We start from the raw sequence: 19,349 nt of genomic DNA, 5'->3' as shown, positions 1-19,349 counted from the left end.
TTTGATAATAATTCGACTCGTTAACAGATAACTCGAAAACTGTTATTTCGTGTCGGTTTGTATCGAGTTAATAGGTCATGCAAGAAATTGCTAGATCTTGCTCCCTCGTGGAAAAATCGTTGACGACTCCATATTTAGCGAATTGATCATGCTAAAAACTAAAAACGAAATGTTTATTAGATCGTGTTGGTTAGTGAATGAAATATGAAAAAGAATACAAAGCTGTGTTGAATGTTGATGCCTAAATACTAGGCAACCGTACATTAAACAGATCTTTTTCGAAGTATAAAAGTTGATAATTATTCATTGGCGCAGAAAAAATACAATGCAAAATCTTCGTAATACGTCCCCTCAAATTCCATCACCTTCTCCTATTTTCTCGATATGAACCCTCACTTTCTTTATCCTTTAAGAAGCTTAGGAAAAGAAGAAAGCCGAAAAAGGCAAAACCTCCGGACCAGTTGCCTCCACCGCCGCCTCCACCACCACCGCCATCGCCATCGTCACGAGGAGGGAAGCCACTCCCGCCATCATCAAGCAGTGGGGACTTCTCCTTGCCTGCAGTTGCAAACACCCAACTGTTAGATGACTTCATTTCAGAAATTCAGGCAGAGAAACACGGCTTGCAAAGTACATGCACATTTCTATGTGAATTCTAAATAACTATTGAATCCAAGACTGCAAAAGAAGCATTTACGTTCAATAAACACTCATCTCTAATGTTTCAAAACGATTTTTTCCGCAGCACTAGTAAGAGATTAATACAAAATATCGGCCCTTACCAGGAAGATGTGTAATTGTTGGAGCCTCACGTGTAACAGTCTGCGTTTGTTCTGCACCGCATCTGGCATTCTGCAAAATAAAAGAGCAAAATCAAAACTTCTTTTCCTTTTTGTTCCTTGACTGAGGAAGTTAGGGAAACGAACAACTATAAGAAGCAAGAACAAAATGTAGACTCATAATTTGAATAACGTTTTAAACAGCTATGCAAAAACAATTTCTCGATGCTTATTTTAGGTTATGCAAACTTAAGTGCAAAATTTAAAAGTAGTACAAATAACTGGACCAGGTAACTGATTAATTCCAGCCATTTGTAGCCAATAACTCAACTCAGGTTTGACCCAAAAAAAAAAAAACTCAACTCAGGTGAATGAATTTTAAAAAACCATGCCCATATCTTGCTTGCATCACCAATATGAAAAGGAACAAAATGCATCGGCTTATCCTACAGGGTCACCATTATCGGGGTTCAAATCAATGAATTCATGATCCATAAATGCTTCAGTTATCTCAAATTGCAACAGAAGAGTATAGGATACATAGTGATCCATTATGCAACAAACCAAAATTATATTCCTATGTAAAGGCAAGGTAAGAAATGATACTAGATATACGAGAACAAACTAACCAAAGCACTAGCGCATATGACAGAAGCAGACTGTGTTCGACTGGAAACCATGACCAGATTTCTCCTCTCGAGTGGAAACTGTGCAAGCCCCATCACTTCCATCTTAAGATGCACCATTTTTCCATCAAAATGTACCTTTTTCGCTCCACGGCTAGAAAGCTTAAATTGTCCACGGCATCGGCCTACTGTCTCACATATACAACCAAACATCACAACAATCACATGCCATTCGCAAAAGAAAACCCTACAAATATCATCAAACTGAAAATTCCGACAAACACAGTTATGGAAAAAAGTTCTTCAAAGAGAAACTCTTGTTACAAAATCCCATAAACGAGCAATCAAAATCGATAGGAAAATCAAATAACAGAATCTGTGAGCCTTCAAAACCTCATAGATTTAAGAATTGAATGTCATGAGTACCTGCTGGCAATACAGGCGAGTTAACGATTGTACTTGAAGCAGTCAACATTGGCATCTTGGTGATAAAGATCACCTGAAAAAACATAAAATTAGGACATAAACATTCATAGCAGCATACGATTGGGAATTTGGCAAACCCTACTTCTGCTAAAGCTACAAGTTCTTGATTAAGATTAAATTGAAGGGAAAATGAAAATGAAAATGGCAAACAAATTTTAATCGGATCATTTATATCTAATAAATAATGGGCTATGTTTGTTTTCATGAATTCGGGCCACAAATATGAACTACAAATAAAAAAAATAAAATAAAATAATTTAATTAATTTTGAGGTGAAATTTATCAGAACCCAAACTTCTTACCCGATAAAGACTCCTCCTTTGGACCTCAGAAGCAGCAGAAAACGCCTTTTAAAAACCCTAACCCTAAATTGTCTGCAACTCCGAAACTGGAGGAGGAAATTTTGAAGTTTTGTGGAGGTGGAGGTTTGGGTGTTGATTTCGGTGTGGACGCCTATGGAAACTATGGAAGGCGGTGAAACAACGGCCGAAATTCCCAACGGTGTCGTTTTGTCTTCAGTTTTGTTATCGTCTTGGACAGCTGGACTGGGCCTAATCCTTACCCATATATTCTGTTCGGCCTGCAAAACAAAAGACCTGGGCTCACTTCAATACACACCAAAAATTTAATTTTCTTACAACCCAAAAATTCGAAAGTAAAAATAAAAGGAAAATTAATGAAAATGACTCGGAAATTTTGAGTTTTAACGATAAAGACAAAATAAAAGGTAAAATGAATAGTACCAGGATTAACATTTTAGTGTAAAAATGTGATTTTTCGTTAAAGTGAATAGTACCAAGAGTTTTTCGTTAAAGTTCCCAAAAAAAAATATTAATTAAAACAATGAAAAGGTTAGGGTTTAGGGGGAAATAAAGAATAAAACATTTTTTTTTCTTTTTCAGATTTCATCTTGCAACCGAATCGAATTCAATCTAGTTGGTTTCAAGTTTCTTTGATGATGTGGGGGCGATAAGAGAAAGGAGACGATATTCCAAATTACTCTAATTTATGAAAAAAAAAAAAAGGGTTTCAAGTTTCTATGATGTTGTAGGCCGTTTTGAGTAGCCTAAAATTTTGACCATGATAACTCTGTAGTCGACCCGCCCTCAAAGGAGGCAAGGAGAGAGAGGAGATTTGGTTTTGTGACCACAACACTTTAGCATAATATTACTAATTCACGTGCAAATTTTTAGAATTCAATATTGATAAACATAAATTACATAAATGTACTGTAACATGAGTTCGTTGATAACACCAATTAATTATGATGAGAAGAAGAAGGTGGGTGACGGTCAAATGACGTCTGCATAATTGGCGTTACATACATGTAAGCAGTTCTAATCCGTATGGCTACTTAGTTCTTATTACATGCGGATTGATTAGTCAAGTTGTTTTACACGGATTGTTAGGGTGAGTTCAACTTCAACTTGATGGATTTTATCTCTTAGACGGATTCCATATGATAATGTTATGAGTTAGATTTCTAGTGCTGGTAAATCACATTATAATAGCTAGAGAGAGACTGAAATACTTATGAAAGTTTTTCCATCCCCAAAAAAGATGGGGTGATGTGACATCATTAGCTGGTTGTGTTTTTTTTAAGAAAACTAATGAAAATGGCTTGAAAACTTTGATTTTTAACGATAAGGACAAAATAAAGGGTAAAGTGAATAGTACCAGATTTGACTTTTTAGTGTCAAAATGTGATTTTTCGTTAGAGTGAACATTACCGCAGGCTTTTCATTAAAACTCTTTTTTTTTTTTTTTTTTTTTTAAGAAAAAAAAAATGGTTTGTTTGCGTGTTGATATCATAATTTGGCAAAAAAAAAATAAAAAATAAAAACCACCAAGAGCCAAATTATAACTTTATTATATATCTCCAAAACGAAAAATGAATCCCTTTACGATTCGGAATTCAATTACAATTTTGGGTACGATTAAGAAACTGGCTCAGTACCATATATACGTGCTCCGCCTCATGTTTTCTTTCACCAAACTCTCTCGTTGAAAGTAACCTAGCTCTCTCTTCTCCCATGGATCCCAAGTTTGCACTCCGGTTTCTTCTTGTTCTTCTTCTCGTTTCACCTCTCTTTGTTACCAACACCATGCAAGCTGAAGCTGTCCAACCCTACGAAGAAACAAACCAGCGCAAACCATCGGGGACGATCAATGGCGGTATGGTGTCAGCCGTACTCTCCAACAAAGGGTATCATGCCATGTCACTTACCCTAGATATTATTCTTGAAGCTATAAACCCTAACAGCACTATTACCCTCTTTTGCCCACAAGACAAAGCTTTCTTCAACTCCAAGTACCCACAGCCTCCGTTGACGCTCCTCAAGTATCATGCTGTGCCATTCAAGATGAACAAAGATTCCATGGAGGCCTCTTTTCGCCACGGTTCCAAGGTTGACACTCTTCTGCCGGGTCATCCTCTTGTTGTCACTTCCTTACCTGCCGGCACACATGGATATGCTTCTCTTAACCTAGTCAAAGTCACTGAGTGGGATCTCTATAACAACGGATGGCTGATCGTTCACGGGGTTGAGGACTTCTTCGATCCGGCTTTCCAAACCCTAAGGTATCCACAGTTCGACGTGGTTGCGAAAGATGTTAGTTCTGGTGGATCTTGGCTCAAGAAGGCGACAGAGAGTTGGTTTCTTTTGTTCTAAGCCTTCGAAGACGAATGATGTTCACTATTCTCCTTTGTATTATTAGGTTCTTGGTCAAGTATCAAATTAATTGATTAAATTTTTTTAACTATGTTTGAGTTTTGATGAATCTTTTTGTATATTCTGCTGGTTCTTTCTTTCTTGTTCTTATTTGAGGAATAAGAAATATGCACTAAAAGTGTTGATTACAAAATTTTAATCAAAGATAGATCCTCGAGTGAATGGTAAAGGGTACTAAACCGTGATTTATATATACTAGAATTGTTTCATCCCTCTGAAACTTCTAATTCAAGTTCATATATAATCTGAATCGCCAATGTCCCTCTACATTAATCCACATTTCACATTTGTTTGGAGAATCAATTTTCAATCACAATTAGGTTTAAGTTATTTTCTCCTTCCCAAAAATATTGTGGCTGAATGTTAGGCCTCATAGATTAAAATTTTTCTTGATGCTGGTTATTTAGTGGTTAATCCGAAGTTCATGAGTCGGAATCCTCATCTCTCAACATCGTCTTACGAAATAAAAGGAAACAATACGTGCTTTATCATAAACAAAAACAATTTGAATTAAATTCTTAATGTTTTACTAATCAATAAATACTAACAAATTTATACAACACTCATCACATGTAAGTTCGTTTTTTCTTGATACCCAACATTCATCAGGATCTTAGTTTTGGTGTTGACAGTATATAATATATATTATTTTTCTTATGTTGAAGAAGCTACACGCATGCATGCCAAATATTCACTCAACTCAACATTTTTCCATATGATCAGAAGAAGTTACTGAGCAGGGACTGAGTCATTAAGGGGACTAGGCTCTACTTTTCGGTTCTCGAGCTCCGAGAGGTTAGAGCCGACGGAGCTCCCTACACGGCTGAGGCCCGACCCGAAACTTGATGTCCGGTGGTGTCTGCAGCGGAATGAGCCAACATGAGTGGTTGGGGAGCAGAGGCAGTTCTTCCACCTTGCTGATTTTGGAGTACCTCCTTGTGATGTTGGTGAACCAAGCATGTGATTATGCTTCCTGAAATCCTCTATGGTAAATTCTGGTATGGTTAGGTTTTGACCCTTGCACTTGATCGTCCTTGGGGTTCGGGGATTCTGCTCCACCTTTTCAGCCATATTTTCTGTCAAACTTCAACCAAAAAGAAAAATAACAACCGTTATTATACATGTATTCACCCATGCACTCGAGATTTTGAGTCCAACAACGATTTGTTTAAAGAGAAAAGGTTCTTAAGATACTAGATTTCCAACGATACATGTACTTTTCTGGCATGTTTATTCACATAGAACGCATACTGAAATGATAACGGATGATTCTCGACTTTCTGCGTGTTTACTAACACACGATCATCAAAATTATACCGATTCATGACTTTTTCCGTAGTATCATTCATCGAACAATTCGATGGATGAGATATATAAAGCGATCGAAGGACGACAATAATGCAAGCATCGTGTTAAACTCATTATCATATATTCAAAATCGATTAGAAAAAACAAACAAATAGAATCAACAAAAGAAAACTTTTGAAATCAGAAGATCTTGGCAAGAAAAGTATATATGTAAACCTGCAGGAGAATACTTGGAAATGGCAGAAGTTCTTCCCCAATCGCCAGAAAAAATGTTGTCTGGCTTCTTGCAAGGAGAGAAGGGTGAGATGGTGAAAGGAGGTGCTACCACATTTATCTTTCAACCCACCCCCTTGACAAAATGGAAGAAAATCTTGATTTGAAATATGAACAAATTTGACAGCAGTCACAAATAGCTGAATTTTTGGGCTTCAAGTTTCAACCACTTCTTTTTTTGGAGTTGCAAGTTTGTGGTATCTCCTTCATCACAAGTTTGTAGCCACTAATTTCCATTTTTACCATGCCTAAATATTTTTTAATTTTAACTAATTATTGTGCCAAGAAAAAATAACAGAATAACAGCTTTCCAAAAGCCAGAAGTACCATTGGCTAATAGTACAACTCAATATTTATTGAAAAAATAAAAAGAGACCCCAAGCTAACAAGACTCTCCGCTTTGTAAGGGTCAAGAGAAAACTCTGTAGTATATAGCCTTACTGTCATTTCCACGACTCGAACCTGTGACCTTTCAATCACAAAGAAACAATATTTCTATAGCGCCAAGGCTCGCCCTCACAACTCAATATTTGTTAATTCATAAAATGGGTAATCACCTTCCATTCTAAAATTAACCAAAATGGTTACTAGTTCTGAATTCTAATAAGAAAATGATAAAAAAGAGAGGAGGGTATACAAAAATAAACGAGTCTCAAAGCTACTAGATAAAACTGAAAATTACTTTGCAAGTGGATTGTAGTTCAATTGGTTAAGAGCATTTGCCCTTGCACCCGAGGTTCCTGTTTGAATTCCCCTCCCATGGTTTACTATTGATTATCCTATTGTTTGTCAAAGTAACTGAAAATTAAGTTCTGAATGTCAAATTATTGATCATAATTTGGTTGTGCTGGATATATGTCTGCATGTATATCTCTATGTTAACTTGAATGCTTTCTTATGTGTACACACTACGCATCGGTCATGCAAGTGCAGGAAATTACTTTTACTGCAACATTTTTGTAAGAGACGAGCATACTAAGCCGGGCAGGAATCTGCACAAGAGCTGCAAAGTAAGAGTGGCATTTGCTTCAGGGAGGCATGGAGTCGCAAGGAACAAAATTGACCTCTGAATACAATATAACACAGCAGCTTTGAGTCCTTTTTTTTTTCGATAACGGCAAATAAATTAACTTATGAGTCTAATTTCTCCAAGGCCAAAACGCCGAAATCTTACAACATAAAAATACAATTAATGAAAGTCACCAAAATTAACATAGTTTGGCCTAACATATTCAGCAGGGGAGTTTTTCACAGGAAATCCGAAGCAGGAAAACCAGAAGAGAAGGGATACAAACGTGTTTTGCTTTTTCTTCTGTCCTTTGTCGTAGTTAATTATTAGAAGATGAGGCAGTAACATTGCCGTTGCTAAGCATTCGGTATCTGCTTCCTTCTTTGCTTACTTCTGCCTCTTGTATATCTTTGCCAAGAATGATTTCAGCACTGCCTGTACTGCTTTACTTGAATGAGATTCAATCAATTTTGTAAGTTTCTGGCAACTGCTGCTCTCATACTCCAGAAACACACCCTAAAAACCGCAAGTTAAATAAAATGGTAATGTTAAAACCTTTGGTTCGAAATACAGAAAAAAACGCACAAGAAATAAACCCTTGATGTTATGCAATATGTTTTCCAGGCTTCAAGATGCGGTTCCAGAAAAGAAAAGTAAAGTAGAACAAGAAGACGGAGAGAATAACCTCAAGATCAAGGACTTTGTATAGTTCTTTTACTTTTGCAATACATGTTTCATCATCTTTCCCATAATTCTCCTGGTAACATAACACAAACACGAATAAATGTAATCAAGAACTATGACACCGGGACTAGTATACGATACATTAGAATATAGATTTACTTGCTTACGTGTAATAGTTTCTTTTGTTCCTCACTAGCAATTTCTAAAGCTTTCACAACCAACCAAGAGCACTTGAAGTCTTGAATATCAGTCCCAACCTAATATTTCAAATGACAAACAGTTGGTTCACAATGCTTCGATGGTAGGGAATTGCATGACCAAAAGCCAAATGAGGATAGCTTAAAATATACCTTTCCTATCACTTCGGGATCACCAAAACAATCCAAATAATCATCCTACAAAATACATCAGCATATCGTTCGGTTAAAATAAGAAAGAAGGGGCTTATAAAGAAGGAAGACAAAGAAAACTGGTGGTCATAAATTGATTGGGGAGCTGTGGGTTTGGCAATCCTCCATTTCTTTTTCCCTAGTCATCCTACAGTTTATCAGCAATAAAATAATAGAGGATTTATACGTGAAACTAACTATTACCTGTACTTGGAAATAAGTTCCCATTTCAATAAGAATAGTCTTCACATCAGTATGGTGTTCAAGATCTTCGCCTGCCATTAGCAACGCGCATGCTACCTGAGTGCATAGATTGGTTAAGCATGATTATGTCAAAGAAATTTCATCAAATACTGGGATGAACATTAATTGTTTCATATGGTTTCGGGTGTTCAGGAAGATAGAAACACATGAATCTAAACCAACTTCTTTTACGGAGGAAATCAAGCAAATAAAAACTTCTTCCTATAGAGGTTTTCGGCTATTCAAATATATGATTAGAAACCAAAAAATCTTCAAAATTTTCAGTTTCATTCACATAGAAAAGGACTAGGCCTAACAGCCTTTACATTACATGCCAATTAGAAAGCAGACTTTCTACCTACGTAAGGACCATGGTTGAAATCTTCTCTAAAGCAAAATTGACAATTAACCGTTTTAGAGGGGGTTTGACAATAAAGATGAAATGAATCTGAGAACCATGAGCTATGAAAGTGTAAAAGAAATTTGTACTCACTGGAAGGTAAAAAGAGTAATAAGCGGTCTTGTACTGAACAATGCGGCGGTGACTGCATGAAAAGACAACCACTTGAGCATTAGAAACAGGAAAAGGAAATAGATTTAATTGGGAATCAATCATATAAATTTGAAACTGTCATAATATTTACTTACAGCGACAATGAATACTTTGATAGATCCTTCTCTCCTTCATGAGTGGTAATTAAATCTATCAATTGTCCATGAGCTGTTTGAAACTCCACCTCATTAAATAAATCCAGCAGATCCACATAGTAGGGCTTTCCCCTAAAGTGCTTTTTGAGAATTCGTGGGATATGGTTGCGAAGTAGTATGCCATCATTCACAGCAATCATGCCAATCTAGGATTAACAATTATGAACTTTAGAATATTCATAGCAATTAAAAAGAGAAAGGCACAAAGAAAAGCATCAGTCGTGTTAGAGGCTCTCACCTTTGGTAGTCTGAACCAGCACAGCTGACCCCTACGTGTATGAGAGCCATCCATGATATCATCAAGAACAAGAAAATATGCTTGAAGCTGCAAAATTCAATAAAAATGAAGGTATGAATTCTGTTGTAAGTTTGTAACCAATGCAGACGAGAGGTGTGAAGGTATGATAAACAGTAGGAGCCATTATGTGTTGTCCTACCCATTCAATACACCATCCAAGTGCGGATGAATGAAAAAATTCATCATCCGTTAGGTCCTTTCCATCCTTAAGTAATTTTAAGCTGTCAACAACGGATAAACCTCGATTCAACTTTCCTGCAAACAGCAAAAGCATGAGCAGAAGTTCTATCACAAAGAAGTCAAATAAAAATTAGAAATCGTGACATTTCTATACCTCCTGGCACAGTGTAGTCCAGCATCTGAAACAAACGGGGCACAACGATTCAATTAGGACATACAAATATTAGTATGAAATAGGAATTAAGGTGTTCAGAACATCAGTAAAATTGAGAATAAACTTGTGCCATTGTAAAAGACAGAGACTATATTTCCGTAATCTGTCAAACACTTTCTTCAAATTCACGGCCTTCTCAAGCTCAAGACTTGTTTATACATACATTGGCCTTCAACCCAATAATCTAGGTGCGGAAGAACAACTACTAACCCAGACACATACACATATCCACAGACACGTATACTTATACAACAGTGTATTTTAGATTTACAAACTGCTACTATAATTTCACCTTATATATGGATAAATCAAATCAGATACTCTTCCATATCAGTTATTTGACATTCACATTAACTAATCAGAACTTATCATTGGCACTCCAAAACCGTCATTCTACACTCCTTTACACTAAACAACAAGGACGAGTGTAGGATAACTTTTCTCAATTGCAAATAGCAGCTCTCTAATCATATTTCCTGATAAGTATGTATTCCATCTTAATCGTATTTTAGTCATTTTTCTAATCTTTGGCTCTTCTAAAGGCAATGCCTCGATTCATCAAGCCTCTTACCTCAGAAGATCACTGGTACAACTTTTCTCCTATTTTTCATTGTTCCTTTTTATTTCGACCATCAACATTCACAACAAGACAAAGGGCGTTTGGAAGTGCTTTTTTTTTATTTTTTTTTTAATCAAATTTGGAGGTGTTTTTAAAATGATTGAAAGAGCTTTTAACGAAAAATTTGGAAACTAAAATCACTTAAAGTGCTTCCTGCAACTGCAAGAAGCACTAGTTTTGTGCTTTTAAAATGATTGAAAGCATTTTTAGCAGAAAGTTTTTGGGTTTGAAAAAGCACTTAAATGCTTCCTTTCCGGGATTCACTTGCACTTTTACTAAGAATTGGTTCCAAAAATATTTGCACCAAAAGCACTTCCAAATGAGCTCAAAATTATGCGATAAATCCAATCATTCAATCTAAACTAAATCATGGTAATTGAATGTCTCTAGTACTATGGGATTGGGCAGTTCATGGAGAATACAAGCAAAACAAACAATTGCAGCAATGTCGTCTTACTTCGACGAAAAACAAATGCTTTCGAGCCAATTAAGACTACCAAATCAGATCGGAACCAATACTACTACAAAATTTCAACAGACTCTCACCAATCTAAGCCTTAACAAGCAATCCCATAAAAAATTTACAGCCAAGATTAAATCTTCCTCGATTTAAACACTTTCCTTTCGACAGAGTGAAGGATCAACCCCCCTCCCAAAATCCAAAGCAGAAAATCTTACAAAACTCAACTGGATGTAACAGTAACACCAACAATCAAAATATTAAAAAAAAAATCATTGAAAAAGATTTAATCTTTCACTGCTATGCACATTGACTTATGAATTACAAACAGATTAAAGGGATAGATGGAAATACCCGTTCGACCCATTGACGAGAAACGTCCGTGAATTCAAAAGCCGGATCATTGAGAAGCTCAGATTTCAAAACAGAGTAAACCCCCAAGAACTTAGACCTCAAATCACCCATTTTCTCTGCAGATTTAGAGAGAGTAGAGAGAGAGAGAAGGGCGAGGGGTGAGGTGTGAGAAGGAGAAGGTATGAGCTTTTAAAACGAGAGTGGAAGAAAGAGGAGGAGGAGTTGGGTCTTTAAATGCCAGCAGGAGAAGGAGTTGCGTCTTGAAATGGCAGCCCCAAGCTTTGAACTCTAGAGAGAGAGAGAGAGAGAGAGAGAGTGTGGCAACAACTCACGTCTGGTTGGCTTTGGAATTACCATTTTTTTATATCAGAAAAAGTATCCAAATAAAAAAAAAAGGAAATTGAGAGAAAGAAAAAGACAAATTTCTTCTTTATGTTAAAGAGATCAGATGATAGTTTCGTCATGATAGTTTATTTTTATATATGCAAAAAGACTCACAAAAGTATTTTAACATTCTCTAGTCACCGTAGTATGATTTTCTAGTGCCAGAATCGAACTCAAAATGTGTCATAAAAATACGAGCTTGAAATTCATTTTCGACCGCTAAATCGTGATAGTGTGGTTTGAAGAAAGACAAATTTAGGACAACATAGCTTTTATCCAAGTTGTGCCCATCAATAATAATCCTAAATAAACTTCGATAAGATTGGCATCTACCAACCACCCCCTACCTCCGTACTCAGTCAAAGTAGGTGAGCCAGGAGCCAGCCTGCCAAGTCCAATTGCAAAAGTCAACCCCCAACCCACCTCTTCAAGACGGTGCGGTGACTCGGTGGCATCTAAAGGCTATAACATGCATGGGCTCGTTGTCCGGCCTGCTTCTCATAAAAGAGCCCGTTTCAGTTGTAGTCGCATGTATTGGGCTTGAGTTGGGATGAGTTCGAAATATTGAGAAATTAACTATTATGGGTAGTTTAGTGGTTGACGAATTTGAGGTTCAAATTTTGTGCGGTTAACTATTATGTGTTAAACCTCTTAATAAGCTAGCAATAATGTGGTTCAAATTTTCTTTTAGAGAGAATCGAACATAAGACCTCTCACTTAAAAGTGAAGAGGAATAAGATTAGACCGTAGTACTAAATGACAATTTCAAACCCGTATTTAACACTGCATGTTCTGTGTTAGATTCTTAGCATTGGTGAATCATGCGATGATGGTCAAGAGGAAGCATAAAATGCCTCTATGAGTCTTCTTAGCCCTCGAAAGGGTAGACTGTCATGACAAAGTCACCCGCTGATCTTCTTTTCTGAAGAAAAAAAAAATTAAAAAAAATTATTGGGAAATTGGATTAGGAAGATAACTGGAGTCCTTATATTCAGGATAGATTTTTGATTGTAGTAGTCACCATTCATATTCAACAAGTGTAGTTTGTTATTTACAATTAATATATTTTAAGTTCAGAAAGTATCAACCACGTCATTCATAACTTTCTCGAAAAAGCAGATTATAATTACAAGCAATATTACTTTTCTAAGCTCCTCTAAAAAATGCGGATAGTTTGAACTCAGAATGCGTTAGTTAAAGAAAAACCCCATCTTGCAGAGCCATCCCTTCTATCTAACAACTCCATCCAATCTAAAGCCTTAAAGTCACATTTTCCGAGCAGTAATCAGAAAAGTAAAGTATTAAAGCACAAGCTTTTAATGAATATTACGAAGGTTTGATACATTCTTTAGTACATTTCCATGTACATATATTCCAGAATATTAAAACAAACAAAGTCATAGAAATTTGACATGAAAAACGGAGTGTCGACTGTTGATTATCTGACACATTCTCCCTCCTCTGTTATCCAGCCTTGGACCAACAGTATAATATAAACTTACACAAATAGAGTTATTCCATAATATTAATAAAACTTAGAAAAGGAATGTGTTTTTTTTTGGTATACATACGGGAGAAATTTGTAAGGATACCAACATCATTCTCTTGCTACCTATTTGTATATTCAACCGCTGTAAAATTTGGGTATAATTTAGTTACTGGTGAGCTCCCCTGTACAGGCAAAATACTCGCTCGAGTAACCGCGTAAGTTCACGCTGAAAAAAAGAGAGAATCGAAGAAAAAGAAGAAGAAAAAACTCAACCATTTTGTTGGTGTAATTCCTATCTCTGCAGTTCTTGCTTACAAAGAGGACAGCAAGATATGATTCTGAGCCAATGATCGACGCAATTGAGGTGAAACATATGGGAACATGGCAACTGCCGTACTTCTTCCTTGTCTCGGTATTTTGCCAGGCAAATGCAGCAATCCTGCGAGCACACGAAAAAGGATTAAGAGACGAAATTAATGAGCCGCCATGTGAGATTACAAGGCGTTTCTTGACACGATATAGTTCAGATAACCAGTAGACCTCAAAAGTTAAGTTTGTACCGCATATAGGTATAAATTACAACCCCATTCTCTACTTTTCAGATTATGTTGACAAATACATGGAGAGGAGAATCGGAGGTTTCGATTCCAAAAGCTCTTGATTCCAGAAAGTTAAGGGATTCAACTGCTAGGATTGTACATCGAAGCAAGAAAAATGGAGATTCTCGCGTGTAAAGAAACCGCAAGCAGAACAAAGATTATATGAATATAACAAGGCCAAATTAGCTTTTTATGTATGACTCTGACTTACTGGATCATCATTTAGGGATCCTGAATCGCAATCATTTCCGAGCTCTATTTTGGCGTTAACTTCTTTGTATCTCCAGCTGGGAAGCTGAGAAATTTGGTCATCAGAAGCCCCTTTATCGATGGATCCCATGTTCATGTTGTATCCAAGGAGGCTGCTAATTAGGGGTACACAGCAACATAGCAGCACAAACAGCAGGAAGGGAAAGGAGTAGCTAATGGCATTCCAAGCAAGCAGAGAGATGCAGAGCACATGGAGTTTCGGGGCTCCAGTAAACGAACTAAAGCGAGAATCGAAGACCCAAACATTACCCATCACAAACCATACGGCAAAGAAGAGCTCGAGTGAGGTTCTACACCTGTTCATCAAATGTGTGGTCCTGTACACATATACATTGTACTCCATATATCAAACTCCGAAACGTAAAAAATTCCATGTGATTTACTCTGTATATACTTGCAGAAATCTTTCGTAACTATATGGAAGTAACCGAAGCCAAATAAAAAAGTACCTGGAATCTTCAGTGCTTCTCTGCTGTTCCAAATCGGAGAGGTTGAAACCATCACTTTGAGTCAGATAAAGTAGCCTGTAACGCCCAAAGAGCACCAACATATTGAGAACACAACCAATATCATACCCAACAATCCAAATTCTCATAGGCCAAACCGGCCTCTCCTCCTTTGAAACAGCCAAGGTAATCGTGGTCACGCCTATTTGAACAACCAAAGCCATGAATTCCAGCATCATCCAAGTGCTGTTATCGAAAGGATTTGATCCAAGATTGGACCTCGAACCATTTTGGTAGTGGTAGACTCTTCTCAAGAAGGTGAACCACCTTGCTCTAGATATTCTCATAGCCATTCTCATTAAGAATGAAGGAGGAGCTCTAGAGGACCTTGTCCTGACCAAACTAACTGCCGCACCACCATCTCCCGGAGAATTTGAGGAAAATGAAACCGCAGCGGAAGCAGATTGGCACATGAGTTCTGGTTGAAAAATGTAACGGCTATCCATAGAAGAATGATTCTATGATTCTATTGGCAACTATAAATATGGCGCTTTATACAAGTGTTATATGGTGTGAACTGAAATTGGGAGGCTGTCATGAAATATATGAGAGTTGTATCACAAAAATTGTGCTGGGAGTTTTCACAAATGTGTGGTGGGCTGCAATTGCAGTCGGGTTTGATGGAAAGCTTGTGTTACATAACATTCATGCAACTTTCATGTTTTTTCATGTTTTCTTCAAGTATAGTCATGAGAGTTAAATGAAGCAACACAGGTGAAAAATACCATTTGGGTTGAGCAGCCAAAAGCACTTTTGGATCTGAAAAAGCTTCAGCCTTCAGTTTGCAAATGAACTGCAAACCTCTGAAAATCTCTCCCCTCCAAAACCCAACTCTTAAATATTCCAAAATCCAAGAAAGCTTACAGCTTTATACAAAAGCACCTGAAATTGAATAACTTTATTGGATCATACCATAAAATTAATCAACTAGACACCAGAATTTCCAAAAACCCAAAAACTTCCAAGGCCAAAATCTCTCACTCAAAAGCACAAATCAATCATCTTTACACCAAAATCTTCACAACCCGAACAACCGAAATTTTCCAAGGCCTAAATCTCTCACCCCAAAAGCACAAAACTTGCAGAATGGGTCAAATTCTTTACTGGGTAGACCTCAAATATAAAAAACATGAACATAATTGAAATTTATAAGAAGGGGGATATTAAGCAATTTGAGAAGCAAGAGAAGGGTGCAGAGAGTATGTCAGGAAGGTGAATCTGGGTTCAGATGGTGACCAGAAATCCAACTGCTAAGGGGGTTTAGCTTTGATTCCAAGGGAATCACAAGGGTTTGGAGGGAAGAAAGCTAACCGTTGGCCTAATTTCCTTCCTAGTTCCTGCTTTTATTTATTCAGCAAGCAAAAAGCTGCAAATCTCTCTATCTGCATCTTTATCTTTTCTCTAATAGAAAATTAGGAAAAAAGCAAAAGATTTTAATAGACTTTTAAAGTTGATTAGACAGGAGATAAAGTGATAATTTGACCCTTAAGCAATTTGTTAATTTGAGTTTTTGGCGGGTACGGAGCCTCTTTGTCCGTGACACATTTTCGTGTTAAGCAGTTGGCCAACTAATCTTGTCAGCAGCTGCATTATTTTGGAGCTTCATGGCACTCCTCTTTGAGTTGTGTTTGTCACGTAGGGCACACCAATTTTCTGACCTTGTCTAACATCCTATCTTATGCCATTAATTATCCTGCTACATGGGTAGTCATATCTGAATTTGGGTACTTAGTATCCGAAACTTAAAGGATCAGAAAATTCGAGTCTATGATTTGGGTGAAAGTGAAATCAGAACCCTTAGTTTGTTAAGATGGACCAACATAATGAGTTAATGAGAAACGTCGGATTCAATTTAAACGGTCCAAATTGTCTGACCTTTAGACTTCGGATAGTGAGATCTGAAGTGAATCTCTCTCCGTCTTATTTGATTTGATATTAATTATCATGCTACATAGGTAGTCTTATTTGATTTCTCCAAGGACAAATCAAGAACATACGTTCAAATTTCAATAGAACCGTATGGTTATAATACGAACACATATTCAATATCAAAAAATTACATTTGTTTGGTGTATGATTCATTGAACGACACGTTTAGCACATTGAGTTCGAGTTCTACACCATTTGATTATTTTATACGTATTTGGACAACAAAGAAACTAAATTACACATTATGATTAGGAAGAAACATAGTCTTTTTTTTTTTAATAAGAAATAGGGTCATTTTCTTGGGGTTTTTGTGTCTATGAATTGTGCTTATATTTCAAACATTGAATTTTATAGAAAAATAAATGATAAAAAAAGAAGTTTAAACGTACCTAGCTTTGAACACAAGCAAAACTTAAGACTGCAACATCATAGAGTTTTAAAATGATTTCCAACTTGCTCGCATCCTTTAGCAGCAAACCACGTGGCATTAGCCCTCCATCACCTTTCCCATGCAAAAGATACCTTGTAGGATCTTCAAAGGCCTTTGAGATTTTGTTCTACGTTTCAAATTTGGATAAGACTTCAATTTTTTTAATATAGGATGTCATTATATGAGGCGGCAATGTACTTTTACCTTGAGATCAAATGGCGTGCCAAAACCGAGTTTTGTGATACCAAAAAATGCATTTGTAAGAGTTGAATAAGAAATTACAAACCTTTGCTTGTTTTAATCTTATCTCATAAATAAACTATGAAAAACAAATTATTTAAGGGAGCCCCCAAAATCAATAGGCTTTATATTGAATCAATTTTTGTGGGGACACTTACATGTGAGTGAGCCCCCAAAATTGATAGCCTTGGTCTCATTGTCTCATCGTCTCATTAAGCTAGCATATGCAGCTCTTGATGTATATATGGTCACCGGCGGATCCAATAGGGGGCAAAGGGGGTCAGGTGCCCTCGTGAAGGTCGGAAAATTGCTGCGAGAGGCAACTCCGATGGCCCCTTGCTCGTCTGGTTCGTGACCCTCTGTGCCCACCATCTGTTCGTGGCCATTATTTATCACTAGAAAGGAAGCAGCTTTGACAAGTAAGACCCATCTTGTTGCCTTATTCCATTTGAATATTGTTGATGCCTATATCATATTGTTTGGCAATTACATAAATTGATTTGATTCTTCCTTGTTTTGGGGATTAAGAGAATAAGACAGTTCTTTTTTAATTTAATTAATTCATTTTTCCTTCATTGATTTTAAGGAAAACTAATGAAAATGACTTGAAAACTTTGAGTTTTAACGAAAATGACAAAAATATGTTGTAAGTGAATAGTATCAGGATTGATTTTTTAGAGTAAAAATGTGGTTTTTCGTTAAAGTGAATAGTACCAGAAGTTTTTCGTTAAAGTTCCCTTGATTTTAATGGCGGCTATTCATACTTCCATTTTTTATCTCCACACACCGGCAACATATGTTGTACACTAAAGTATGCCATTGCATGGGAACTGCTCGAACTAGCGAGGACAGGGTCACTTTCCACCGACGCTCTTAAACACAAATAGAGACTATTTAATCAAAATCTACTAAAATGATAGAATTTGGGAAAAGAGACAGCGGATTCATATTCGGCATGTCGAAAAACCTAACGAGGGACCTCGGGTTCCCCCACGCGCTGCCATGGGGTGGCAGCCCAGGGGGCCACACGTCGCCATGCTCCGAGTTTGGTCACTAAAAAATTCGCCAACACCGCCATGGACAACGACATAGCACAATATCTCCTGCAAAGGTGTGTGTACTTCACGCGCGGGCCATGGAACTGGGTTAGGTCTGTGTTATTGGATTGGATTTGAGTCGGATTTAGGCTTTGGGTTGCTGGGTTGGGCCAATAGCTAGGTTGGGCCAAGGGCTTGGGTTACATGGCCCAAAGGTTTGGGCCGAGTTATTGGATTGGGCCCGACCATTGGGTTAGGCCTAGTTATAGGTTGCGGGTCGGGTTTGACTCGTTTGGGCTCGTGGGTTGCCAGACCCAACGAAGAAAAAGGCCAGATTCTGGAAAAATGGCGGGGAAGGTTCCCCGGCTCCGTTTTGGGGTTAAAACTCAACCAAAACCAACGCATAATATATGGTTTTAAAGCTGGAGAAACAAGGAAGAGGAATATACCTATCTCGTGGCTAGCCGTCACCGAAGTTGGTCGGAAAATGGCTCGAAAGCTGTCGGACCTCGTCGAAAAATCTGGGAAATGTTTCCCCGAGTTGTTTTCTACATTATCTTACCCAAAGCTCGTGTGTAAGCTCGAAATCAAGCTAGAAATCGAAACTAAAACTAAATGGAATGACGTGAGTCCTTACCGAGGCCGAGAAATAAGAGGGTATCGTCGGTTCTCGTCGATGATGACAAATGGTTTCAGCTTCTTGTGCAGCGTGCACATACAAGGAGGAGAGATAAGGGAGATCAAAGAGCGACAAAGGGCCAAAGGTGGCTAAGTTGATGACATGGTGGTGGGTGTTGTTGTCGTTGTTGTGTATGTTGGGCTTGGAGAGGGGAGAGTTGTAGAGATAAGAGAGATACAAGAAGAGAGAAAGTGTTTGAGAGGGTCTGAGTGATCGGGGGAGTGGAGGACAAGGGGAAGAAGGAGAAGTGGGGTGTGGGCCCCATGGCTCACAAAACAACACACAAAAAATATCTCTAAACATAAAATTACCAAATTGCCCTTCACGTTTGTGATTTCGTAAAATCTCCATCTTAGCTCCAAATTTGATTTCGTTTGCGCCCACGTGTTCATAACGACGAGTCCTACAAGGATATGCCAAGGAA

The 19,349-nt window shown here is 37.5% G+C and overlaps 4 protein-coding genes across 4 annotated transcripts; all 4 read right to left on the bottom strand.

Annotated features, from left to right (window-relative positions):
* Positions 1–223: 223 nt before the first annotated feature.
* Positions 224–2,388, bottom strand: LOC137742166 (uncharacterized). The gene is made up of 5 exons (XM_068481951.2): positions 2,194–2,388; positions 1,832–1,904; positions 1,409–1,593; positions 783–852; positions 224–558 (listed from the first exon to the last, which is right to left on the bottom strand). Exons 2-5 carry the CDS (start codon positions 1,884–1,886, stop codon positions 362–364), a joined length of 507 nt encoding a protein of 168 aa, XP_068338052.2. The 5' UTR covers positions 1,887–1,904; positions 2,194–2,388; the 3' UTR covers positions 224–361.
* A 2,964-nt stretch (positions 2,389–5,352) lies between these two features.
* On the bottom strand, positions 5,353–5,694 carry LOC148692664 (uncharacterized). Its single transcript, XM_088679528.1, has one exon. It carries the CDS (start codon positions 5,692–5,694, stop codon positions 5,353–5,355), a length of 342 nt encoding a protein of 113 aa, XP_088535654.1.
* Positions 5,695–7,372: 1,678 nt separating this feature from the next.
* On the bottom strand, positions 7,373–11,764 carry LOC137742655 (farnesyl pyrophosphate synthase). Its single transcript, XM_068482576.2, has 11 exons — positions 11,363–11,764; positions 9,870–9,894; positions 9,675–9,790; positions 9,476–9,562; positions 9,178–9,383; positions 9,023–9,074; positions 8,491–8,586; positions 8,248–8,292; positions 8,065–8,154; positions 7,899–7,970; positions 7,373–7,729 (listed from the first exon to the last, which is right to left on the bottom strand). The coding sequence occupies exons 1-11, from the start codon at positions 11,471–11,473 to the stop codon at positions 7,601–7,603; spliced, it is 1,029 nt and encodes a 342-aa protein (XP_068338677.1). The 5' UTR covers positions 11,474–11,764; the 3' UTR covers positions 7,373–7,600.
* Positions 11,765–13,040: 1,276 nt separating this feature from the next.
* LOC137742793 (E3 ubiquitin-protein ligase At1g63170) lies at positions 13,041–16,024 on the bottom strand. Its single transcript, XM_068482745.2, has 3 exons — positions 14,554–16,024; positions 14,046–14,421; positions 13,041–13,674 (listed from the first exon to the last, which is right to left on the bottom strand). Exons 1-3 carry the CDS (start codon positions 15,054–15,056, stop codon positions 13,528–13,530), a joined length of 1,026 nt encoding a protein of 341 aa, XP_068338846.2. The 5' UTR covers positions 15,057–16,024; the 3' UTR covers positions 13,041–13,527.
* Between the last annotated feature and the right edge of the window lie 3,325 nt (positions 16,025–19,349).

Source organism: Pyrus communis, chromosome 11 (assembly GCF_041283825.1).
Source record: "Pyrus communis isolate YQ-2024b chromosome 11, ASM4128382v1, whole genome shotgun sequence".
Taxonomy (NCBI): Eukaryota; Viridiplantae; Streptophyta; class Magnoliopsida; order Rosales; family Rosaceae; genus Pyrus; species Pyrus communis.
The sequence above is the reverse complement of the archived record's forward strand: the minus strand, read 5'-3'. Positions and strand labels throughout refer to the sequence as shown.